The sequence below is a fragment of the Pleurodeles waltl genome, chromosome 6, assembly GCF_031143425.1.
Source record: "Pleurodeles waltl isolate 20211129_DDA chromosome 6, aPleWal1.hap1.20221129, whole genome shotgun sequence".
In the NCBI taxonomy this organism is placed as follows: domain Eukaryota; kingdom Metazoa; phylum Chordata; class Amphibia; order Caudata; family Salamandridae; genus Pleurodeles; species Pleurodeles waltl.
The window spans coordinates 422,886,447-422,913,907 of record NC_090445.1 but is presented as its reverse complement, the minus strand read 5'-3'; the positions used below and the strand labels follow the sequence as shown (position 1 = coordinate 422,913,907).

Below are 27,461 nucleotides of genomic sequence, written 5' to 3'. Positions count from 1 at the left end.
ATTCCTGTCACCGAATTATGTCAGTGACGGATCCCTACCTCATGTGTTTGTGGTGTCTTGACCACGACCCAAAGCCATGCTCTGAGTGCTTGGCCATGAACCCGAAGGCTTTGGGAGCAGTCCTTGAAGCTTATGGTGGCCCAGAGCTCGACTCTGCATCACTCCCGGTCTCGTTTGAGAGGAAGGTCACAAGACTGCGGCGTCATCACCACTCTTCGTCGTCCCATTCTAAATCTTTGGGACACTCTGGGTCATAAGAAGTTGTTGAAGAAGGCCAAACGTTCTTAGTCTTCACCCCATTGCTCGGCTGAAGCGACGCAGGAAGAGTGTCTATGCTCTAGGCCACCATCCGCAGAGCCTACTTCTGGGTCCACTCCGCACCTCCCTGACTTCCCGGAAGCCACTCCTGCCCAGCTAAAGGAGTTTTATAAGGCCATATGTCTCCTCTTTAGGCAGACCAACGCCCCCTGCAGTGCCGGTAGGGCCTGGGGGATTGGATATGGGGCCACTCAGGTTCTGTGCTGGTGGTTTTTGGCTCCAGCCACTGAGTGTCCCTATCGACCTGTGCCAACGCCAGTCGTGCCAATGCAAACTTCACCGGCAAAGATGTCAATGCTCCCCGCATCGGTTGGGCCCACAATAGACGTCGACCCAATTCTCATCACCGATGAGCCGGAACGGCGTCCCCAGATGCCGGATCAGACTGGGTTGGAGTCTTCTCACCCCAGGTTGGATTCTGACCCTTTTTATCATGGGGAAGGATTGGAGGGGAGTCTGGACCCTTTGGAATACCAGCTACATAACCCTGACTTGGACTGGGAACAGGAATTGTGCGTGGCTTCTCCAGATGCCATAGGGAATCAAAAAGACTGTATCAACTTGGGAAGAAAATCTTTTTTTCCTCCAGTCTGGTATTGCGGTCACTGAACACTACAGGCCTTTTGAGCCGCAACATCCTTTCATTGTGGGATACGGTTGCTCAGGTACTGCCGCAGGCCCCGTAGGAGGCCCATCATCTCCCAAACCGTTGCTGATGGGAGGGATGCAGCTATGTTCATGATTAGTTGTGGACTGGACACGACTGACTCACTGGGCAGATTGGTTGCATTGACTGTGGCCTTGAGGCACAACGTGTCTTTTGGGGGATGTCCAACAGTCTCTCATGGACATGCCCTTTGATGGCACTTTCTCTTCAGAGACAAAGCAGATTCGGCGCTCGAGTGGTTCAAGGAGTCCCGGGCTATGGCTCAGTCCCTTGGTCTCGCGGCTGCCCCTCGCCCAGCACAGTCTGCTTTTCGTCACTTTCTTGGTCACGGAAGGGGCTCCCTGTCGCGTCCTTTCCCTGCCAGCCACCAAGCTGCACTTGCTACTTAGCCACTGCGCAGCCGGGGACACAGAATCCCACAAGCTCATTGGACAGGGAACCAGAGGTCTGCCCAGTCCACCCCTGCCGCAGCCTCCAAACCCTTGTAGTCCGTTGCACCTTCTCAAACCATTTGGGAGCAGGATCTGCCATCACGTGCCCCACTGGGAATCCATCACGACGGACAGGTGGGTTTTCTAAATAGTCAGAAGGAACTACTCCCTCCCTTTCGAGACTGCCCCTCTGGCCATGCCTCCATCTTACGGCTGCTTACCGAAGGATCATCTGGCACTTTTCTGCGAGGAAGTCACGGCTGTCTTGGCCAAGGGAGCCATAGAAAGGGTCCATGCCCCAGAAGTAGATTGTGGCTATTCCTGCTACTTACGGTGCCCAAAAGGGACAAGAGCCTATGTCCTATCCTACACCTTCAGGCCTTAGTCTCTTCCTCAAGAAGGAAAAGTTCAAAATGCTCACTCTGGTCCTGTCTGCCTTTGACCCAGGAGACTGGATGGTAGCGTTGGACTTACAGGACACTTACTTCCATATACCGTCTTGCCTGCCCACAGGCACTACTTGCAATTCGTGGTAGATCACGAGCACTTGCAACTTAGTGTGCTCTCCTTCGCCTTACCAGCGCCCCTCTGGTGTTCACAAAAGTGATGGCGGTGGTTGCAGCTCATCTGCGCAGGTTAGGGGTGTCCTTCTTACCCATCCATGTTGACTGGCTTTTGAAGGCGCACAAGCCCCAGAAAGTAGTCTCCCACCTTCAGACTACAGCAAACCTTCTGCAGTTGCTGGGGTTCACTATAAATATGCCAAAGTCACACCTGGCTCCCTCTCAGACGCTCCCTTTCATTGGCGCTATTCTGGACACAGTGTAGTTTCGAGCCTATCCTCCCGAAAAGCAAGTCCAGGATATTCAGGCTATGATTCTGATGTTTCTATCCTGGATTTCAGTGAGAATGACTGAGGCTGTTGGGCCTCGTGGCCCCCTGCATCCTGCTGGTGACACATGCCATATGGCATATGCAGGCTCTGCAGTGGGCCCTGAAATTCCAGTGGGCGCAGAATCAGGGGAATATCTCTGACATGGTCCAGGTCTCGGAGGGAACTGCGAAAGGCCTGCAGTGGTTGCTTTAAAATTGGAATTGGGTCAGTGGCAGATCCCTTGCCCAACCAGATCTTACAGTAGTGACAGATGCGTCACTCCTGGCATGGGGCTGCCACATGGGAGAGGCAGAGGTCTCTGGTCTCCAGCGGAGACTGGACTCCCCATCCATCTTTTGGAGCTACGGGCGATCAGGCTTCCATTGAAAGCATTCTTCCCTCTCTAAAAGGGAAAGTGGTGCAAGTGTTCAGACAACACTACCGCCATGTGGTACTGCAACAAACTGGGTGGAGTTGGGTTGTGGACTCTGTCAAGAGGCTCTACACCACTGGGTGTGGCTGGAACATTGGGGGCATAATCCAGGTGGTTCAACATCTGGTGGGCTCTCTGAACGCCAGAGCAGACTAACTCAGCTGTCGAAGCATAGTCGATCACAAATGGTGTCTCCATCTGGAGGTGACGCAAGGCCTCATTCAGCAGTGGGGAGAGCCTTAGTTAGATCTGTTTGCCTCTGCAGAATACGCGTAATGTCAACTGTTTCGCAGATTGGAGTTTGCAAGTTGGCACTCGCTTGAACTCTGGCCTCCTTTACACCGTCCCTCCTATACCACTTCTGTCCAGAGTTCTGAAGATCAAGAGTGATTAGGCCCAAGTAATCCTTGTGGCTCCCACTTTCTCTTGTTCCTTATTTCTTTAGCACAGCAGGGCTCTGCTTTGGGCACCCTTATAGGTTACTAATCAGCCATTTCAGCCTTTCTTAGATTGCCCGACCAATCTTCATTATTCAAGTCTCCCTTTGTTGGAAGGTTTCCTAAGGGTCTCACCCATGTGTTTCCTCCGACCCCGTTCATTATGCGCCCAGTGGGACTTGAACCTGGTCCTAACTTACCTTAGGTGTGCCCCTTTTGAGCCGCTGCACATTTGTCCCCTGCGGCCCCTAACAATCAGGACTGCTTTTCTTATTGCCATCACCTCTGCTCGCAGAGTAAGTGAGCTTAAAGCTCTTTCTTCCAAGCCACCATGTTTGTCTCTCCACCCTGGCAAAGTGGTGCTCTGTACAAGGGCCTCCTTCCTTCAGTTGTTACGCCTTTTCACGGAGGCCAGTCCATCACTTTGCTTGCTTTTTACACACCCTCTCATGAAGAGGAGAGACTCCACCATCTGGATCCAAAAAGAGCATTGGCGTTCTACCTCAATCATACTAGTGATTTCCAGGTGGACGATCAACTCTTTGTTGTATATGTGGGTGCGTACCATCTCGTGATGGGTACTGCTCTACATCAAAATGTGCTACGCTTTGGCAAATAAGCAACTCCCTGAGGGTTTGCGTGCTCAGTCCACCAGAGCAACTGCTGCCACCACAGCATTGGCATGCAGAGTTACTGTCCTGGATATGTTAGGCAGCAACGTGGGCATCCCTGCACATGTTCACTAAACATTACTGCCTGGTCCCCAGAGACAGCTACTTTGGCTGATTGGTCCTGCAGGACTTTCTAGTATGATCTTGGTTCGCAGCCCACCACCAAGGATGGTATTGCTTGGATATCTATTTTAAAGTAAAGAATCTGCAACTATAAGTTTCTATCGGATGAACAAGTTACTTACCCTTGGTAACAATTTAAGTGGTAGAGAACTATTCTAGTTGCAGATTCCTTACTGACCCACCCACCTATCTCCCCTCACCCCACTCCCCCTCCTTCCTTACTGAGAACTGACTTCTAGGGACATAGATTCCTTTTTCAAAGGCCCTAGTAGTGGCGCACCATTTTATGTGCTCTTTATGGCTCCGGCTACTGGCATGGAAACCCGTGAAAATAAACTGACGTCAGTGTGCCGGGGTGGCATCTATATACAACTGCAACATCATCACGACGCCAATGACACGCGGAGTTGACCGATGCCCCCTGACAGCGTGCAAGGGTACTGCTTGAAGAAAAATCTCTGGATCCAGTCAGACGCCTGGGGAAAATTCTAAGATAAGGAATCTGCAACTAGAATATGTCTCTACCAGATAAATCGTTACAGAAGGTAAGTAACTTGTTCGTCATGACAGAAACCCTTTTTGTCAAGATGGCTGTACATCTCTGTGTATGTGTCTGAGAATCCCCTTAATGGCCCCTGTTTTCCACTCTGCTTGCACATCGATTGCATTCGGTCAGTTTTTATGTACAACTTGTTGAAACAGGCACTGGATGTCGTCTGAGCTAGAATTTGGTTATTTAAAAAGAGACTCTGCAATCCTAAGCCTTGTTATACTCAAGGTAAGTGAGGAAGAGGATGTTGCTGTGGAGAAGCTGTTCCCAGATTTAGGCCATGTCCTGGGAAAACTTGAAACAGATAAATCCTACTGCCCATAAATAAAACGATCAAGCCTCGTGCCCTGCACTTCCGAAGCATACCATTCAGTATTCATAAACCAGTCTAGAAAAAAAATCTCAAAAGGTCCTCAGACAAGAAGTCATTGAACCTGTGGAAGGGCCAATACCCCGAGTTTCACTGATAGTTTCTCTTCCTAAACGTCACGCAGCGGGCAGGATCCGTATATGTGTGGATACAGGACAGCTGAACATGGCTGTTCATTGTGAAAGGCATTTGGTACAGAGTCTAATACCCGATTCAACAGTTAATTGGAGTCATTGTGTCCTTTATACTTGGATTGCAAAGGATACCTTCAACGTGAAGAAGGGTCACGCTACACTTTGTGACCTCTTTAAATATGAATACCTTAACTTCAGTGTTTCTGCAGCTGTATTCACAGAAGGTACTCAACGTGTCACCCAAAGATCACTAAACTGCTTGAATTACGGAGGAGGCTTCTGGTCTCAGCAAGTCAACAAACCAGCATGAAGCGATCGTGATCAAAGTCTGCGGAGCCCTAACTCGAGTAAATCTTACCAACAGTAAGGCAAAATGTCTGCAATTTTCCAGCCACACCTTCTCACAAGAAAGCTTCCGACTTGTTTCAAAGTCTCTGCTGTGGCACAACTTATAACGTCTCAGCACTTCAGTCATTGCCTGTATTGGCTAACTATTGCTGACAGTATATTCCTGATTTTGCATCATTCAGTGCAGTAATGCAAGACCTCACAAAAACCGTTCAAGTGGTCATGAAATTATCAACGTCTCGTGATCTATTTCAGAATATGTGAAGCTGAAAACTGCTTATTTCAACATATCTTTACACACGAGTAGGTGGATGCAAGTCATGTTGGTTTAGGGGCCATCCTTGTATGAGATGCTGACTGAAGCTCCATGGTGTGTATTTGTTTATGCCAGCCACAGTGTCACAAACACGAAAATTATTTATTTCACAAGCTGAAAGAGTTGCTGTTTATGCACCTGTGAACATTGTCATATTTTTCTGTACTGCACGCAATTTACCATCATCACAAATAATCAAGTCTTGATCACTGTATTTGGAAATCCCAAGGCTAAAAACTCAACTAGAATAGAGATGTGGGGATATTAATAAAAGATTACAGATTAAGCCCCTTCCTCCTGTGATGCCTGATTGTTGAAAAATCTGTCATTAGTCACATCCGTATATGCTAAGAGCAATTTAATACCTTAACCAGTCGATTTTCATTCCTTTTATTCTTATCTTTGACCACAACAGGACACTCCCCTACCTTAACAGTGCTACAAGCCTACATACACTTAGACTCCAGTTTCCTTTAAAAAAAAAAAAAAAAGGTTTCCTTATACAAACCCAATCGCCAACGTCCTAATCTACACACCACACCACTTTTGGCATACTATCTTTAATATCTCCTCCTTGTCACCAAGCTTTGCAAGCTTTCATATTCCTGCACAATCCAACGAAGATGTGAGCAAGATGAGCAATAAAGAAACGCCCCACACCGGAGGAGCTTTAAATGAAACAGACTCCAGAAGCAGGCTATGTCTGAATTGTTACCAGCGTTCCTTATTTGAGGGAACATGGTCACCTTACAAGTCAGTGGTCAGAAATATTCAAATTACATCACAGATGTTGTAGCATCAGTTAATCACCATACTTTTTATGTGGTAGTTATCCATCTTTACACTCTTAAGTAAAAAGACCTTGAACGGACACAAACTCTACATTGGTAGAATAGTCAACTCCTTGCCAAACATTACATGGTGAGCCCTGGGAATTAACATCACATCCACTGAGGAACTGTGAGATCCTGATCTAGGTCTGAAGAAATCTAAACAGCTGGCATGGATTTTTCAAATGATGCAGACATTGACTCTGGTAATGAGATGCCACACAATATGTCACCATCATCTATTCTTTTTGAACCTGAATATATTTGCCTTTGTTCACTCATCCTTTTTTCTTTATGGCCTCCTATTTTTTGTCCACTGTCTTTCCTTTACCTCCTACTTTGTGTGACAGACCGTTTTGACCTGAGTGAAAATCGAGGCTTTTGAATGCCTTATAGCTATTATAGTGTGATTGAATTTTATATACAGGTTTAGTGGGTTTTCTTTGCTTCCACCTGACTGTTGCATTGCTTCAGATGCACAGTGACTGGTTTCTCCTTGCGCAGGCAGGAAGTTGAAGCGTGGAGCAGCGGTGTGATAAAAGCAAGAGGCTTTGCTTCTACACATGACATATTGGTTCTGTTTTTACCCTTATTTCCTAAACGTGGACTCTGTTGGGCTTGAAAAAAATTAGATCATGTATGATACCATACTGCACGTCACCAGCTAATAAACCCGATGACAACTTGTAATATCTAGCAAGCGTGTCTCTAACTTCTGCGCAGCTTGGAGTTTACTGTATAGTGGGACCCTTATGCCTGTATCCTTTGGCTCAGCTCCATGCTGGTGGCACTACCTAGTAATACAACTTACATCTGCAGTCACTGTCGATTAGGGATCTTTTGTACCCCCCCCCCCCCCCCCCCCCCCCCCCCCCCCACCTCCACAAGTTTTCCTGCTCTAGTCCACCCCCGAAGGAAGCCTGGTTCCACATTGTCTTTTACAAATTGAACGTAATAGCTTAACTTCTCCACTCTTCTGTTCCTATTGCTATGAAAACAGCTTCATCGCTGAACTGGCACTCTACAAGAAACTCATCCTGTTCCTTTGCTGGTGACTCTTCCATACATAGCTTAGTGAGGCACGTCCATGCATAGCCCAGCGATCCACTTTGGTGCATACCCAAGTGATGCACTTTTCTACACTGCCTCGCAGCACACTTTTCTACACATTCCTGTGAGTAAGATACTTACAGTGAGCAAAGTCCTTATTCTGATGCCTACATCTAACTACAGATTCCTCACATTTAGAACCCCAGGCTCCTCAATATTCCAGGCACCTGAGTGGACCTGGAAAATAACAACAACTCTTGCTTGCAGAAGGTGCCCCCTTGGGACTGTGGTACCATCCCAGTTGTGACTGAGCAAGGCAGGGCACATGCGCCATCCTGGCATCAGTAACTTACTTTCTGCGCTCTTTGACTCCGATTTTGACGTGTCCAGGGCTTAGAGAACATTGCATATGAAACTGATGAGGACAAAGAGTGAGGATACGGGCAATATGCTCCCTCCCCTCATTATGTTGTTGGAAGACTTTCTCTAGATCTACAGAATGCCACTGGGGTAGACACCTTCCCAGAGACCAATCTGATGTTGTCCCCTCATCTACAACTGGAAGAAAGCACATCCTTTGCATTGGCAGTACAAAGAGCAGCAGAGGTGCTGTATTTGCAGTTGCTTTTGGTTGAAACCAGAACCAATTTGCTGATTTGAAATATTCCAAATAGAGCGTTGTCAGAGCCTTTACTACCATTTAACAAGGTCCTCACTGATACCCTATTGGCCACTTAGTGAAAACTATGTTCGGTTTATCTAGCCTGTCCACCTGTGGCAACGTGAGACAGAACAGCTGCTGGTGACCCCTTATTTCCTGACTAATCTGTTTAAGCTTTGAAAAGCAGGCATTGATGAGTAAGGTGAATCCAAATACCTCCCCCACGAGAGTATGTACCCCTTTGGCAAACAGATGTTTTTGTCATCTGACCTGGCCCCACTCTCTCTGAATAGGGTGAACCTTTGGGGGCAGGTACGCCCACACTTTTTGGGACAGGACAGCAAGGACAGCAACACTTTGCTGTCCGTCTTGAAAGACCTTGGTGTGTCTCTTAGTCAAGCAATTCTGAATGGACAGGATGTAGTGAAATATATGCTGCGCTATTGGCACTACCTTATTACTGCGGCAACATGCTTGGATGCAAGCAATTTTTGTGGGACATCCACTGCCCATACCCTACATTGAACAGGGTATGGGCAGTGCTAAAATTTGACTACTCCTAGTCCACCAGAGTGTGAAAACAACCTTCCTCCAGGAAAAACCTAATTGCTGCAGAGATCCTGGCCTTCATGCGCAGATGGCATGGACTCGTCGTTCGCACCAACTACTCCTCTTTCGCATAAGGTGCCACCACCAGGATTTGGGCTGGGACTTCATTCCAAATGGAGTAGACCCAGTTTGACCCTGATCGTCTCTTCGCAATAACCTGTGGGCATCTGGATTGCATGCCTTTGGTATTGTGCAGAGTTTAAGCCCCTCAGACTGACCAGTCTGGATACTAGATCTCCCTCTCGCCGCACTTGGCCCCTTGGATGGACTGTGACTAGATTTTGGGAGGGGACTTTAACACAGTCTTAGACATTACCCTTGACGGATCACACCTCCTCTACCAGGTACTCCCGCCATGTGTATACTGGGGACTTGCAGATACTTGGTTGACATGAAGCCCACAACTGCAACATTACTCCTATTCTCCTGCACACATCCTGCATGTGTGCCTGAACATTTGATCTGCACTGCCTCCTTACAAACACATAACATTGACTACCTAGGCAAGACCCTTTCTGGTCATTGCCTATTATGCATGCACATTGCCAGGATAGAGTACCTTCCCCAGTACCCACTTTTCGTATGCAACCCTCGTTGCTGGAAGACTAAGTGTTCTGCAAAATGTTACGCAAAGCAACCCTACAATACTTCTAAAACAATACAGATACAGCCACTACCAGGGCGATTAAATGGGAGGCATATAAAGTAGTCCCCTGGGGCATTTCCCTGTGCACCATGATTGGTGCGCATGCAACCCTATTGATGGGCCTGTGCCAGTCGAAGGTGGCATTGAGACTAACCTCTGTGCTGCATCTGAACTCTCCAAACAACTCAAGCAGCTGAAAGACGAGCGTGTTGGCCTTACAGAGAGGCTGCAATATCTGGGTGCGAGTGCTTATGCCCTAGACCTCTTACGTTATTGGCGTGCCTAATTTCATCCCGACCCAATGGGTACTTCTCTATACATTCAGTCAGGGTCGAGTCGGGAACATTAGTATAAACACAAAATAACATCAATGCAACATTTGTGTGATACTGCAGGCATTTATACGGAAGCAGGCCCTTCACTGAGTGTACCGGGTTGTCCGAATTTTCCACACCCTGAAGGATTTATTGGAGGACAGTTTAGGAGCTACAACACGGGTTATCTGGACACAGGTCACTTTCTGGAACACTCTTCCACTGACATTAATGGGGGAGATTGTCCTTTCTAAAGTAGTGGTTCTTCTGTGTTTGCTGTATCACTTTGTGAATCTCCTGGTGATCATCCTGTGTAAATTTTTAAGGAACCTCAACACTATACTGCACAACTTAATATGGGGCATTGGACGACAGCAAATTGCATTGACCAGGCTCCACCTCTCCACTGACACTGATCCAGGTGGACTCAGTGTGCCAAACTTTCAAGCATATTACTACGCAGCCCAGCTGCAATGTCTTGCCCTCTGATCAGCAGGGCATCATCTGACTGAAAAAGGCCTCACAATATACCAGATACATTCTGGGGTACTACACAACACACTTTGCCCATACATTTAAGGATCTTCCCCCCCCACCCCACCCCCCCCCCCCACCCCACCCCCCCCCCCCCCCCCACCCCCAATTTGCACTATACTCCTAGAGGTAGCACGTACCTGTCTGCAAAATGCCCTGTCATACACGAGCGCTGCGCATCCTTACACCCCGGATCTCTCACTGAGGGGGTCTGCCAGCTCGACCAGTGTAAATGTCTTTCAATGACTTGATACACTGGGAGCCTGGACGCCTGAATACTGTAGGGAACCTCTTTGAGGATGGCCTTTGCTTTTGGAGGCCCTGAACAATTGCAAGGATTTTCCCATAGAACTCCTCACATATGGCAGAGTTTGACTTGCGACACAACAGGAACCCCCACACGCTGTATTGCAGGCTCTCCTGGCTGTATACAGGGGCTCGGACTCACGGAAGTCTCCCAGCACACGCTCGAGTCTGACTGGGAAGATGAACTTCACATTGCCTTCAATAAGGATAGGCAAGCCGAAGTACAATACTCCTCATAATGCTTGTTTTAGGTTTATACAAACCTGCATTCTCCACAGAGCATATATGACTCAATTTACATGGGCTTTTCACTTAACCTCTCCGAAATGCCCCCAAGGTCAACAGATGCCAGCACATTTGACTGACTTGTTATGGAACCACACAATTTTAGCCCTTTTGGTCTGGAGTTTCTCCACATGAAGACCTCTTTCAGATAAACCACTCTGATAGACCACTCCAGTAGTCCCCAAGTATTGACCTTTAAGTGGGGATGTCCCTGCCTTGAAAGAATTAGGCTCACTACTCGATTCCTGGATCTTGCTCTCCTCCTCATCCTCCATGCAATCTCCCGTCCTACCTTGATCCTCTTGGCATTAGGATCTCACTGAGCGCAGGACGAATGAACCTCCCTGCATAGAGAAGAGAAGCGGGGACTCCATCATGTACCCATCGCAGACCTCTGGGACGTCCTGGTCTCAGCCCACTTAACATTTATCTCTAATGATGTCCTTCCACCCTGAATGGGTGCTATGCCCCGCCCCACTCTCCCATCCCCCAAACCTGTTACCCATCATGGAAGACCCTCACACGCCTCTCCTACACTCCCTTTTCCTCCCTGCTGCCTGGGCCCTCTTACAGTCCAGACCTGTTCACCCCCCCCCCCCACCACCCCACCCCCCACCAGGAGGCGCACTGATAATAGGCTACTCGCTCCATAGAAGGCTGGCCTGGCCCAGCCCCAGGCCACACATCCAAGCAGCCTCTGTGCTCCGCCCAGCGCCATTCCCGTCAAAGCCAGGCCTCTTCCCCGTTCTCACACCTACATAGTTCCATTAACGCTTTGTTTCGTCCTCGGATAACCCTTTAGAACAGAGGTCTTCAAACTTTTTGATGCTGGGACCCCCTCTCAAAGATTTTTAGGTCTAAGGACCCCCTCCTGACAAAAAATTCTAGAACCTGGTACTCCTCATCATCGTCAATAATAAATGTCCGCATTTTCCACAGCAAATCATTTTTATGGTGAGGAAATAATATTAAACCGTGTTTAGCAAGCCAAAGGTCAGTGAGTGTGGGTGCGTGGCCAAAGGTGTAGCTAAAAACAAAGGTCCTCATTTATGAGGATTTGGTGTAGGACAGTGCCACAGGTCTTCTTGCTACACTTTCCTACACCAATACAAAAGGGCAGGAATGGACCGTATTTATGAAATACAATGCATTTCTGTCCTTTCGCCCTGCACTGGCGCACAAATTGCTGCCTAGCACCAACGCAGCCAGGATTGTTTTTGTGCAGGAAGGGGCACCTTGCTGCACAAAAATAATCCAGAGAGGCATTGTACCTTTCTATATGTGTGGCAGATAGCAACACATGGAAAGAGGAAAAACAAGGAGAAATTAAAACATTTCTCCTCATTAGGCCTTCTCTGGGGAGGCGTAAGGTTTTGGCACTGCTCCAGTTTACGTGATTTTGTAAATCTGGGGCAGCGTCAAAATCCATGGGTGTTGCGTGGGAACACCCACCACAAAGCCCACGGAACCTCCCCTTGACGCAAAGTAAGGCAAGGCAGTGACGCTGTGTAACTACAATTAAAAGCACACACTTCTTAACTCTTTGCACTACCCCCTAAAAAAAAGACTAAATGTTTGTCATCACAAAGCTGTGAGTGATTTGATCAGCTCGCCAGCATCCTTTACAGTTGCAGATTACTCTCTACATTTGCAGATCACCTCGTAGAGCACATTTGCATTTAATTCAGGAAGCAGGTGCCCAGGTGTGAAGGCTTCCCTAGCTGTCTGTGGCTTTCACAGCACAGAAGACTCAATACATCAAAGTTCACCTGAGGCATTTTAACAATCAGTTGGGGGAATGCAGGACCCCCTTTCCAGGACTCCACGCCCCCCTGGGGGTCGCGACCCCCAGATTGAAGACCTCTGCTTTAGAACAAGAGGCGCCTCCTCCCATTTTACGGTAGACTACAGTGCTGTTATACTGAACTGTATACTTCATTCAAGTGTAATTGAAAATAGAAGGGGGGAAAACGATCGTTATCAGAGAGATGCCATAGACGTGGCAAAGTCACTTTTTGCGAAGCCGTTTTAATGCTTTACAAAAATGAACTTTCAGACAGGCCCTGATTCAGTGCTTGAGCGGATCACGTGCACAACTCACTTGCAGTTTTGTGAAATGTATGGACATTTCAACAAAGCTGCGCTGATCTCAGCCAGCCGAAACACAAGCTGCAGTCGCACTTGCACCTGTACTTTCTTTGTAAGTGTACTGGACTCTAGATTGTAATATTCTAGTTTTAAAAATAGGCCGATACTATCGTTCATCTTTATAATGTGTAATCGCAAAGACTTTCTTTGATCTCTTATTTTTGTTGTAATAGTTTTTATTAATCATGCAATTTACGCATTCATTCACTCTTCAACATTGCTCCGCTATTCTTGCCCCCCACAAAACCTAAAAAGAGCTGGTTACCCACACACTAGCCCCTTCTACAGTCAATTTAAAAACCCTGGGCTATTTTAAGGTCAAGCCAAATAAGCCTTTGTTCCTCGTTTGAGGGGTGCAGTGGAGGGGAGAAGGCAGATGTGTAATCGACTGTCAGACGGGAAAGTGAGCCATTGCTTTTGGGTTCCGCAAATGTCCTCACTCGCTGCTGCTCTTCAGCACTTAGCAGATTCCTTTAGCAAGTGTATTTAGGAGTTTCAGCGGCAGCTGCAATATGTATAGGCTGCTCATACCCACAATCGCCAATGCATCTGAGCGTCATTGACAGGCCACGTTTAACCTAACTCCAGTCCCGAGCTGGATGAATGTTTTAAAAGCCGATGGTCTCTCCACCCTTTTCTGGCTTCAAAGCCACATGCGCATACACCATGTGTGAAACTATCACTAAAAGACCTTGTTAACAATTGTCATTTCCAGGCATGTTGCCACAAATCTATGCTGACCTACTCCCTCTCTGCTTTAAGCGCACGGATCTATTTCATCGTCACTGAAGTCACTCCATTGGTAGCCGACCTAACAGTGGCTTGACTTCAAGACACTATGCTTAGTTCACTAAGCGGTTCAAGGCTGTGTGCCATATTAACTCTCCAAATGGTCCATAACATTCAGGCCGGCTGAAGCAGTCTCTAGTGTCACCTTTTCTGACACACACACACTTTCATACAAAGCTTCTACCTCTGGATCCTACACGCTCATTCCCCAGGATTCAAACACGTCTTCTTGAACTGCAGGCAAGTCCTGTAAATGTGCATCAAATCACCCTAAAGATGGTATTGCCTGTTGCTGCAGTCCTTGGACCTTTTCATTTCCAGAATATCTGAAGATCATATAGCAGGCCTTTTGGACCGCGCCCCCTTTATGTGCCTAAACATTTTGAAGCAGCCTTCAAACTCTACAGAACTACCATCACTACAAAAAACAATAAAATACGATTACAGTAAAAGGTGCAGAACTCTCAGGAACACTTAAAAGCTTAAGGCATTACAACTTAAAAAGCTGATTTCTCACCTTGTGAATTTCCCCAGCCATCACAAAGGAACCGGAAACATTTGTAGCAATTCCCTCACGCATCGACGTGGCATTGTGTGGCTCTGCCAGCTTTACTATATTTACACAACATGAGTGCACCGATGTCCGTTCCCTCCTTTCCCCACCTGTCGATGTGGATCCAGAGCTCTCGAATTCTGTAACTCCTGTCAGATTATTTCTGCCAAAATGTCTTTAGTGTCACCAGAACAAACAGGGTTTAAGCTGTTGTTACTGTCACTGACATGTCTGTGCCGAACACCTACCACGTCTTTCAAAGGTGCCTCTGCTCCAAACCGGGCATTGTTTTTGCTGCACAAAAATGAACAAAAAGGCCACCCGCAAGCAGAAACCCCAGCTAGCAATTGCCGAACTTCACCCCTACAGCCTCTAAAAGAACAGTTATCAAATGCTCTCCTATTGTGTTTGTCATTAGCCCAGCAGAGTTTTGCTGTGGCAAGTTAAAGGTAACCTCTTAGCCATTTCTGCCAGCTTACCTTTACCTGACAAGCAATCCCTCTGCCAGTCATCTGTTGTGATATTTTCTTCTCTTTTTTTGTTTTGTTTTTGTTTTAAAGGAGCTGGTTCGTATGTTCCAGCCAACTCAATTTGTCATGCCACAGTATGACCTTAATTTGTTACTCACCAACTTGATGTGCACTCCCTTTGAACCCATGCATAGTTGATCTCTACATTCTTACCATCAAGATACCATTCCTCGTTGCTATAACATTGCCAAGGTGAGTGAGCAAACATTGCCTGTAGTTCCCCATATGCATCTTTCCTTCCATACAAATTAGTCCACCGGACAAAAGCAACATTCCTTCCCAAAGTAGTCGGGCCCTTCTATAGAAGCCAATCCATCACTTTGTCAGCTTTCTTGCACCACCTCACCCTTCCAAGATGCAAGAATGGCTTGATCGCCTTCACCTTAAACGGGCACTTTGCTCCCATGTGAACCGAACCAGAGATTACTTACAAGACAACCAACTTTTCATCTGTTTCTCCTCTGGGGTCTAAGAAAGACAGTGTTGAAAAAGAGGATCATCTCAAAATGGACTGTACTATGCATCAAGATTCCCAATGGGCTGGCCAGGAAGCACCCCCCAGAAGTCTTGTGCGCTCATTCCACCAGAGCGAAGGCTGCTACCACTGCACTGGTGTGCCAGTCATGGGCATTTGCTAGGTGACTACATTGGCTTCCGTCCACTTGTTTACTAAGCATTCCTGCCTGAAAAGGCAGGTCTGGTGGGATGGGCACTTTACCCACTCTGTCCTGCAGGATTTTCTAAGTCTTTTCAAAGACCCAGCCCCTGAGAGTTACTGCTTTGGTATCTGTTCTCAAGGTGACGAATCTGTGATTTAGAAGTCTCTACCTGAAGAACAAGTTACTTAACTTTTGGCACCGCCTTTTCTGGAAGAGACTCTTACTACAGATTCCTCCCTGTTCTGTTAAATGGACTCCTACAGTACACTAATAAGATTCCAGCCTAAAATCGACACACTGCCATAAACTGATTTCAGTGGCTCAGTGTCCCTTGGCCCGGATAGAGATCAGAAAGAAACTGACTTCAGCATGCAGAGGTGGCACATAAATAGTGAGCCAATTTCATGTCTGGGGCTGCACGCACCTGGCACGAAGCCTCTTGTGGACACGCAAGGGAATTGCTGTGAAAGTGTCTGGATACAGTCTGGAGCCTGCCGAAAGTCACATGGTGAGGAATCTACAAGAAAAAACGGTAAGGAAGGTAAGTAACTTGTTTGTATCAAAGCAATGCTGTATACAATCAGGATTTCATAGTCCTTATACTTGTATATTTGACCATGTCATTTGGAAACAAATATTGTATTCACCCAGAATAAGATGTAAGGGTTACAATTTTGTTCAGGTTTTTTGGGTGCTAACCCTGCTTTTGAGAACAAATCCCAAAAGTTAACATTGTTTGGTAGCTCTGTTATCAAAGACGGTAGCCCCACTAGACCTTAGGTTTCCCTAGGAGCACGCTTGCTCAGCACCTGGATTCCCTTCTGGGTGATAGTGTGCTTTACAAATCTTCGTAATGTAACTTGCTTACAAAAATAGTAGGCACACGTTTCCAACTGGGTAGTATTAAGCTCGACCCATCATGTCAATTTTGCTAATAGAAATACGTGTTGAAATAATGCAACCAAATTTTGTTTCTCTAAAAAACACTTAACAAACGTTAGTTCGCAATTTCCTCATACTCCACTTAGTGGCTGCTTTTTTATGGCATTTGCTTTCACTAATTGGCTCAAACATGAGGCCTACATGTGCACACATTTAGTGAAATCGTTGCAGCAAAATCTTTCAACACTGTTTTTATGAGCATTTGTTACAGATGTATTTTGTTTGTTAGCCAATGAAGGATCAGTTACAGTTGCCCCCCAAAAATGGCATCTACTGAATTTATAAAGAACATTTTACCTGTTCGCTCTCAGTATGTTTGCCACGGGCCAGTACCTTATTAGTAAAACTAGACAAGATTAACAAACCTACTGCATGGGAAAGTAATCCCTCTTGCTGAATCTAAAAGTTTAGAATATCCAACCCATCAATCGTTGAACATGGTTGATGAACGGAAATCCTAAAATTGGCTGATTTGCTGTCCAGTTGCAGTGTTGTTAGACAGTGCCATATTTGGATCTGTGCAACCTCCTAAAATTTGCACTTAGTAGGCTCTCCGTTCCATTAGAGATGTTCATGGTCCGAGATTTTGGGATGATTGGTTGATGCACGTTTGGATGAGTGCTATTTTTATCTGTGTGACTGTTAACGTTTTGGGTCTATTTTCTATTCATTTGCGAGTTTGGGTATGTTTATCTTCTTCCAATACACTTTGCCGTGTTCAACCTATACGAGACCTGAGAGGTACATTCTGAAGATAAATTCTATCTGTTCTCCCCACAGGACTGTCTGAAAAGCTGTCAGGAGCAGATCGAGGCCGTGCTCTTTCAGAGCCTAAAGCAGGGTGGCTGCCCGCAAGACCGGGCCACTTCCAAGACTGCTGTCTGCCAGTCCAGCCAGACTCTACACACCACCAATACTCCAACAGACGTTGTGGATGTGAACTTGTCATGAATCATTCTTCCTGCAGCTTCAGCTCTGTTTTAGAGGAAAATATGGGCCTTCCCTATTTCCCTGTTCGTCTGAGACCCAGTTTAGAAAGAAACCCAGCCTCTTGTACGTGTTCACCATATAAAGGCAGAACAATCCTTCTGGGCTCAATAACTTTATCTGCCTTCCCTAAAACATGATCCGTGCACTGCCTGACAGCATTTGGTAAATTATGGTGGGCTCTACCCTGCTGTCTTCTAACAATTGAGCTGTAGAATCTGACTGCATTACGTCGCCCCAGGATCTGCTTCATTTGTGCACTTCAGTATACATGCAGATACAACCAAGAATCAATCTGACTGCCAGCATATTAGAGCATCTCTAAGCCAAAGAGGACTCACAGCTGCCTGAAAGTCTCGCCTTAAAAAGTTTGGAAATACTGTCAAATTGGTTCCCAGAACACTCGTGGGAAATGTGATTCTGTTGGTCATTCTGGGGAAGAAATTGATGGCCTAAGTGCGTGCTAGCAAAAGTACTCTCAGGGGAAAAACTTGAATTAAGCATTTTTGCACACTGGAAAATGAGCTCATCTGGAAATCTACCTATTAAAGTCAAGGGGAGGCTGACTAAGTTGGTCCCTTGGTCCCCTGACCTAATCTGATTCAGACCAAGAACTACAGGTGTTGCCACCTGTCAGAAAATCTACCAAATTTCCCCACAGACATATCCAATCGGTCCTTGCAGCACATACATTTGATAATGTCTGATGATCAGCAATCATCCACCACTTTGGTTTCTAATCTTGACATCATGAACCGGAGTCAGTGCAGATCCGTTCATTTCGGAAAATATAAGCAAGACAAACACACTGTAATAGGCAGAAAGACCATTTTTCATAATTGGTGTTCCAAAAGACCATACTTGACTGTCTTCCCTTTCCTAATATGTTCATGCTCCTTTTCTCCAAATGTGCTAGATGTAGTGTTACTCCCCATTCTTCCATGCATTACACTGCCCGTATATTCCTTGTATCTTTCAGCCAGGCTTCCGCTGACCGGCGGACATTGTTAATTAAGAGACATTTTGTACAACCTGTTTTACGTGAGTGATCAGGCAGGCATGAAATTGTTTAGCAGATACTGTAACTCCATCCATTTCTAATGTTGAGCTTGTTGGCTCTCTTCAGTGAATCTGCGCCTCCGCCTATTTAAAAAAGCCCGTCCCATACGCTCTAGGCCCCAATCCTATGGAAATGGGCAGCTGTGGTTTCTGCAGTTTGCTCCACATTCACCTACCCTTCGTCTTCTAAAGAATTGCATGGAGCCTGTAGGGCTCCACATACGCAGCCCTCCACTGCTGATGGCTCCAAGGAAGAAACTCATTCCAGTTCTATAGTCACTCTTGCCCGTAGTTGTTTTTTTTTATTTTTTGGTGGGCGAACCTTGTGGCTTAGAATATAATATTTTCGTTAGCGGTGGTCCTGTGGTCCCTATGCACCTTCATCGATTCTTGAAGATGAGATTTGTGCAGACATATTAGTATGTGGGTGCAAACCTTGGTACAGCTCCTTGTCCATGTGAACCAGGGAACACCAGAGCTTTATTAAAAATAAATAAATAATAGAGTTCACAGCTTCTCTGGAAAATACCCAGTAGTACCCCAGCAATTATAGAGGATTATATTCTCAGTTTACTGACATCTTTCAAGGGTGACGTTCTCCCTTCACATCTGTGGAGGATGATTTGCGGAGTGCTTTCTTAACATCTGAGGCATATACCACCCGTGAGTGTCTCTCACTCTTTTCAGTAACAAGCCTGCTTCCCTCTGAAAATCTTCCCTCTGCGCTCTCATTGTTGACAGAATAACCTGCAGGGTATGGAGCTCTCAACATGTCAGCAGAATCCTACAAACTGAGCTCTGCGCACATTCTCTCGTGAACATCTCCGAGGGGGCATGCGGCGAACCTAGCTTGTGTAGAAAGCATTGCATTTTGTATTCCTGTCTGAAAAACATTGTGATAGAAAACAGAGAAAATGCAGCTCTTATCAGTATTCTCTATGCATGAACTTTGAACACCTGCAGCTCACCACGGATCCAACAGTCTTGCTTTTTTAAAACACAAACTCTGAGGTGTTTAAAACTATATTAATCCATATGTGCCTTTGGGGAGGTGGTTATGGGCAGCCACCATTTGTAACTCAATGTTCCTTATCAGGTGGGGGGGGGGCTATTATGTTTGATGGGTGTTGTTGGCAGGAATGCTGGGAGACTAAGAGCTGAATTATCCCAGAAGTTCCCCATTATTCTTCTATTACCATCACTGGCAGGGTGCTGGCCATTTGTGTATCTGGGAGGGTTGTATCCCTCAGTTCTGGCACTGTTTTCTCCTGCTGCTTACTCAGGAAGCTTTCCTAAGTGCCAAGAGTATATTGCCTTTATTTGTTTACGGCATGTTCTCTTGTGGGGAGGGGCGTCCTTGTGAGTGTGTTTGAATATTTTGTGTCTTTCTAAATACAAGAACATTCTTTTTCACGGATTGTAAAGTGTACAAAAGAGCCCCCACCCTGGGAAAGAAATGCTGCTATTACTGAAGCTGCTGTTCTCTTGCCCTTTAGTGGTCATGCACTGTTCTTGCTTCTGTTTTACACCCCTGTATAGTGCCTGCATGTGCTTCTCTATGGTGTCTTGATGTTTGAGACGTGCTGAGGGTAAGACCTGTTGAGGCAAGAGGGTGTGAAGGGATCTTTAGAGGAGTAGTAACCTTGGGGGTGGGCCTAGGTGTACTTTTTCACAAGCTCATAAAAGTCTTTTGGAAGCTTGTTTGCTCTGTAGTTGGATCCAGACCCTTGGACAGGAATGTTCGTGGCCTAGTATGCCAACTGGTAGCCAGAGAGGTGAAACCAGTTCCCTGGCCATGAGCGAAAACCCCACTACAAGATACACAATGTTATTGCAGATCTCCAACCCCAAATACATCAGATAGGTTACATTTTCTTCAATTACAAGTTTTTCATCCATATCGTTTATGCACCTATTTGCAAAAAGAGGTTGCTGTTATGACGAATGTTAGTTTTGATCGTGTATCAAATGATTACCATCTAACATTTGAAGTACTACTTCATTTTCCACCCTTGGATCCCAAAATGTTCAGCTAGCCACCCTCAAGGAAGAAGACTGATCTGACAGTTTTGTGCTGTGCTTTCTTAGAGGTCCACAGTGACGACTGAAACATGTTGGTCTTTAAAGCCCTTCCCTTGTTGAGGACTTGAATAGACCGTATTGGTACGAGTTTTTTGTGTCTTACCTGTACTGTGCAACGGACGTTACTGAAATGCAGCTGCATAAAAAAAATGAAAGATCAAGAGAAGAAAAAGGAGAACCGATGACAGCTAGCAGAAGGGAGGGCCATGTCTTTGTCACATTTTCGTGACAATCGAAAGGAGTTTCTTTCATATTGTTGTGCACTTTCCCATGTTTCTATTTCCATATAATGTACTCCCGATATGTATAATTTTTTGAATACAGTAAACAAAAATAATAGAAGTTTTCCTGGAGTCTGGTCACATCAAGTCTCGTGTTTTTTTTTTTTTTTAACTTGTTTAGAAATGTCGGACCAGAGTGTGAAAGCTCCAGTGATTCATAGGAGATCCTTTTAACTCAGTCAGACATAACACAAAGGATGCAAAAGATGTTCTTTGAGACAAAGTGCTGAAGACCTCATGTCTCCTATATGTTTGTGTGTTGGAGGCTGTTTAATATGAAAGCTGCCCATGCAAACGCAGTCGAGATGGCAAGGATGGATCTCTTCAGCACTTACAAAAGGGAGAGTATATTAAGCATGTAGCCAAGTTATGGTGTCTTGGACAAAAGAGCTTTTTATAATCAGATGTTTGTCCTTTCCATTGTTTGTTCAGTTTATTTGTGTTTTGACGTATACATTGATGATTGCAGGCACTGATTTCCAGTGTGCCCATTGGCTGCTTCTTGCAAGAGATGATTAGCTTTCGGATTACTTCTGTTCTGGCCTGTTTGACAGTTCGATAAGGTGCACACATTACGTGTTACTTATTTTGTCTTGCCTCATGCAACAAGAAAGCGTAAATTCCACAGCCTTGCTCAAGATTACTCTTAGGATCACAATTGCCTATCCGGAGCATTCAAGAGTTGACAATTGGTGGATCCATTGATTTGTATAGTACAGACCTTGTTTTTATGGATACATTCTAGTCATTTTGAGTTTGGTTTTATTTTTATTTGGTGTCCACACAGGAGATACTCTCCTACTCTCTGAACATAGTGCCTCTGAATTTTACTACTTACAAATCCACAGCCACTGCGAATTTGGTCAAAAGGCTTGCGGTCCCATGGAGATGGACAGACAGTATGTGTGTGTGTGTGTGTGTGTGTATATTTGTGTGTGTATATTTATATATATTTATATATATATATATATATATATATATATATATAATTATCCAGCTGGCGCCTTGCGACCATACCACTGAGATACGCCGATGATGCCATCAGTCTAGCCTACCATTGGTTGGTGTGGGTCAGTCCTGATGGGCGTTGCACATATCTTCACTCCTGGGAAGAACCTTGCAAGTCCTTATGTTTTCATTCTCAGTTGTTGACAAGCCACATAATGCTCCCATGTAAGTAAACCGAATCGGAACACATCTCTAATGAATTTGTAAATGAGAGATCACAGTTCTGCAGACCTAATGAGTTTGCCTTCTTATCAAAAAGGCACCAGTTTATTGGTGGGACATCAGTAAAAAAAAAGGTAGGGAATTGTCTTGGTGCCAAAGCTCTCCACCAAGTGCAATCAAATGCATTGTGTCCATTTTTAAAAAAAATTTTTTAGATGGATGGAGGAAGGATTTGGAAATGTTATGGTAGTATATATGCGTTCCTCAGTTATAAAAGAAGTCTACATTTTCCCACACTGGAGACTACTGCCTCAGGAACCTATATGGCTGGCACTCCTGCACAAGCAGTACTGGCATGTTACCAGAGCGCCTTAACTGTACACTCGCATTCCCATAATGATACTTCCACCTTGAAATGTGTAGTTCTGGTAATAGACCAATCAAGACTTGTGGGAATCCGGTTGTGATGTTGAAACTCAAGTTGTCAATGTACCATTGTGAGCCACAATTGGGACACCAACACTTTCAGTGGAACTCCCTGTGTATCCCATGTTATCACTGGAGGAAAAAAGGTTAGAAAGTACTTTCTTTTAGAAGCTTATTGTCTAGTTGGTTGTAATAAAGTTGAAAGTGTTGCTACTTTTCAATGCTGCTGAAAAACATTTGTATAGGGCAGAAAGCTGCTTGTGTGAAACAGGCTTGTTTGCATGAGGGTTTGACTTGGTGTAGTCCACATCGCATGTCTTATCCCTAGTGGATGGCTCTTTGAATGAGACTATCTTCACGCTGGAGAATATGTTCACACTTCATTTACACTTCTGTCATGGACACCTCCTCAGCAGTGGTGCATCGTCTATAGTGTAAGGGGTAATAGATGATCAGGTAGTGTATTTAGCACTGCTTCAGAAATGACCCATCTGTCTGTAGTCTCTTCAGCACCGACACTTCTAGACCATGATTGTTCAGTGCAAACCTTCTGGCAGTTCATGCCTGGATAATCTGATCTGTTAAGGACATTCCAGCAGACTGACCGCTTCACTTGCTAGTGAAAAGACCGACCGCTGACTTACTGAGATAGTGCTATAGGTTATGACATCAGCAGTTAACCTGGGGTCATAATAACAAATATTCCAGCGTGATAAGCTACTTATAGGTCCTTTGCACAGACACTGTCCCTTATTCTCACTTTATTATGGAGCCCAGAATAGTTCGTCCTTGGTCAAAATCAGTGTGGCTAATTGCCAGCAGGTGGAATATTTTACAAAGCTATTGCAGGTTAGTGGTTGAATAGATATTTCTTCTTTTCCATTGTACCCAGGTTATATGTCTTAGAAGTAACCAGGGTAAGAAAATGCATTGTAGACCTCAAATGTTAGACTACTGCCTAGGAAATCCGGCTAGTGTAGCGTATAGTTTAGGCTAGGGAAACTGGGATTGGTAAGCAAAAGATAATGTAATTTCGCAGCCACATAGAGGGAACTAAACTTCACTGTGTGCGTTATAAGGACAAACTGAAAGTTCACCAAAAAGAGAGAAGGGAACCTGGATCAGTCTTGTATGAACCAAGGCTTCTGTGGGACTTAATACGTTTATTTGGCTGGATTCTTTTTGCCTATTATGACAAAACTGTCCTCAGATGTATCAAACGCATGTGAGCCTGTCCAGTCAGATTAACCAGCGAAAGAAAAATGCCCAGAGGTTCTATTACATGACGTCTCTTTCTTGTTGCAGAACACAGCAGGCGAGTATCTGCAAACATCATTCAAGACTCCTAGTCCAGAACTCTAAGGAGCGCACCTTGTTACCCTGGATTTTTTTTTTTTTTTTTTGTGATTAAGAGGTGAATTATGATGCAGAATTTCCCGAGAGTACTGGTTTATAATTGGTCTGTCAGTACCCCATCACGCTAAATGCAAACCCAGCACCGTGGGAAGTATTAACAAATAAATTCAATTCTTAATTTATCTCATATTTTTTTAAGTGGTATAATCTGCACCAAACCGAGCTGTTCATTCATAGATTTTGCATTTTCATATTCGTGTTTCAGACCGAGGTTCTTGACCATACTGCAACTCCGTTGTAGATCAGCTGCCACAAGACACTAAGGGAGCTGCGACAGCGAGCACATCTCACGTTTGAGCTTTCTTGATTGTATTGCTGTGGCATTAAATTAATTGTTTCTGTAGCTCAAACATACAGTCGGCGTCAGAGCATTGTATGGGAGATAAAATTACAATAATGACTGGAATTTGAACTGTATAATAAATGCGTACAGTATAGATACGTGTTTGACTTTCTGAAATCAAATGTGAATTTCAAAGCAAGTAAATTAATTACTTCTTAGCCTGGGACGGTAGACAGAATATTTTTTTAAACATTTCCCACAACATAACACCAGAAAATCGCAGTATATTTTACAGTAAATATGCTAGTCTGAAGGTAGTGTGTCGGAAAGAGGTAGCTGATGATGGTTTTTCAAGGACGAACACAAAACACCATTTTTCGAGGTAGGGTTTTGCATGGGCATCATCTCATATTCGCTTTAGAGAAAGAAGCACGTTTGATGAGAAGCTTGGTATTTAACTGCTTTAATTATATCAGTATGTAATTTTGTCTTTGATAAAGCCCAGCCATTTGCTATGCGTGGCTGAAGGTGAAGTGAACCCATTCTTTGCCATCTGAGGCAACCAATATTGAACTAGAGGCTAAGTTTTACAAACTTCACGTGAGACAGTAATTCAGAAGATAGCAGGCCACAACTCACTTCTTGATTCCTCCCCCAAAGAAATGCTTTAGGCAGATGCGACTGATAATGTTGGCTGTCATCAGTGGTGGATAAGGACATCCAGCTAATCCTTGCGTTTTTTCAGTACCTTGAAGTATAAATGTGGTAACATGATTTTATTCCAATACAAGTGGTCCAGTAGAAATATGCCCCTTCTGCACCACAGCTAACTCTGTGTTTTGGAAAACATTGTTAAAAGAGGACTAGCGAGGCATTTTTGTTTACATGTGTATGATGTTGATGTTATTTTTTTTCCCTTTGGAAAAGTAAATAGAACTATTGATTTAAGAAAGTCAGTGCGTGGCAAGGAGAAGAAAATGTAAGGTTTCCGCAATGCTATTGTTGATTTTGCAAACTTCACTCCAGTTTAAAGCACTTTATAATGTAGAACAGGCATGCAATGCCTCGTTATCTTCAACAGATGACAAACACTTATCGCGATAGGAAAAGGCTGATGTTGAGGGAGGGAAACTATCTTTTCCACAGTCTAGAAAGTAAGCAATCTCTCAGGAATTATTCTCAGAGGTGCTGTCTTCCTGGGAACTAGGGGTCTTTTCCCTGATGGTTTAGAAAATAGTCTGTTGTGGTCGTCTCTTTCCCGTTTGATGTTCTTTAACATCGCTTGACAAATCAATTTTGCATAACATTTGTTGAAACAAAGTTCTAACTTGGCACTGTTTTTTCCAAATGTCTGGAGCAGGCGTGGTAATGCCAATAGTCGCTATATGTACCCCCAAATCGGACACCATGTTCGGTGGATGTCATAAATGTTGGCGTACTGTTTTCCTGCACAAATATTTCTTATTTGCAATTCAAGAAGTTAATTTATTGTGTGGTGCGCAGGATAGTGCTTTGTACAAACTCCTGTTTCCTTTTAGTGTTTAAGTAAGTTCATTGCAACATTGAAAACTGGTTGTAACAACAAATTAAAAAAAAAAGTTGGAAAAAACCAAATCTTTGTAGAGTTTTTTTTTCCTGCAATAACTGGATATCTTGTTGATTGTCAGGTCTTTGAGTTTATGGATGTCAAGTGAGAAGCTGGACTCTGTATCATTTTATGGTATGTATTGGTAGCTTAGTGTACCACATTATATCATTTGGCAATAGTAAACATCGAGGAAACTTCCATTATCAGCAGGACGGTGGTCAAATGAATTTCCTGAAGGATATCTCTAAAGGCAAATTCTACACCTGTTTAATATCCCCACGGGTCTGACTTCACTGGAAATGAGACCACAGTGATGTCACTTAGGTCGTAAATGACCCATCCAGGCTTACCAACGTCTGTTTCCCCAACCCCACCCCTCCAACTTGGGTCCATAGATTCTCTTTTTGATTTTTATCACTTTAGTGACTGCCTCAGAGAATGGTCTCTCCTAGAATCCTTACTGTGCAGTGCTTTATGGAATGTCCTCTCCTAAAAAGCCTTTTCACCGTTTTGACAGCCAGTATCCATTACTGACCCTCTGAGCTGGACTGGGACCCCAAATCTGCCTGGCATGCAAGACCAACCTCCGTAGGGTACATAGCGAGCAAGGTTGACCACTACAGTGGGGCTTGGGAGGGGTTCACCCCACCCTCACAGGAATTTTGTTTTTTAAAATGGGCCGGGGGGGGGCGTTGGGAAAGTGCATTTTACATTTGTTTCATTATATTTTCAATTGTTTTTAAAGCATAGTAAATGATGACTTTACAGTGCAGCAGGATACAGCAATCTTTATTGGAGCTCTTTAGTGATTCTCGCATCACCGCCCTCTAACAGTGCCTCTCATCTCTCCATAGCCCTTCTCTCACATGCATTTAATTTATTTATAGTAATAATAGAAACTTGTTGTGCAATAGGATGAGCAGTCCCTGCGCTTAGCTGCCTCAACAAAAGCCATTTGCCTAATATGGCTTCTATAATTAGACAATAATAACTATTTGTTGGGTGCATTCCAATAATCCAAACTACAATAATAAGGCTCACTCCTTTTATTGGAAATGTAGATCTACACTGTGTACACTGATTGTATGTAATCAGTTAGTGATGAGACAATACAGTCATTAATAAAGACGGTAATTTACAAAACAAAGCTAATTCTGTCCTTTTTTTTTCCTGTGGAGCCACCACGTATTTTGCAGCATTATTCTTCAGGGCTCAAAGTGAGTAGGAAGAAGTAGGCATAGTTCAAAAACTGATTCCAAATTATGCATAGCTTCAGTTCATGAATTATCTGTGGGAATATACTTCTATATCAGTTGTAAAAGGTCTCCCAAGCACTCTCAAACTGGATAAGAAATTAACACGACTCAAAAACAGATTCCTAGGTACGCTCAGGATAAATGCTGAAACCTCATTACAGATCATCCTTGCAGCTCTAGCAGGACAGATTCAATTGCTTGTAAATCCAAAGTGCTAATAATTGGGAGTATTGTAGGGTTTAAGATAATGTGGAGGGAGTGTTCTGCAGACTGTCCGTAACAATCCAGTATTGTTTCATTTCTTTTATTGCGCCTGCCTTAACCAGAGTAGGTCATTGAGGCATTTACACTTAAATATATATATATATATATATATGTTCTATGG

At 44.6% G+C, this 27,461-nt stretch overlaps 1 protein-coding gene across 1 annotated transcript in view; it reads left to right on the top strand.

The window, feature by feature from the left end:
- The window catches only part of CCND3 (cyclin D3), a 97,866-nt gene extending 70,927 nt beyond the window's left edge, over positions 1-26,939 (top strand). Inside the window, exon 5 of the mRNA XM_069238419.1 lies at positions 17,309-26,939. Within this exon, the coding sequence (XP_069094520.1) occupies positions 17,309-17,479 (171 nt within the window). The 3' untranslated portion in view covers positions 17,480-26,939. The remainder of the gene's footprint in view (positions 1-17,308) is intronic.
- Positions 26,940-27,461: the final 522 nt, after the last annotated feature.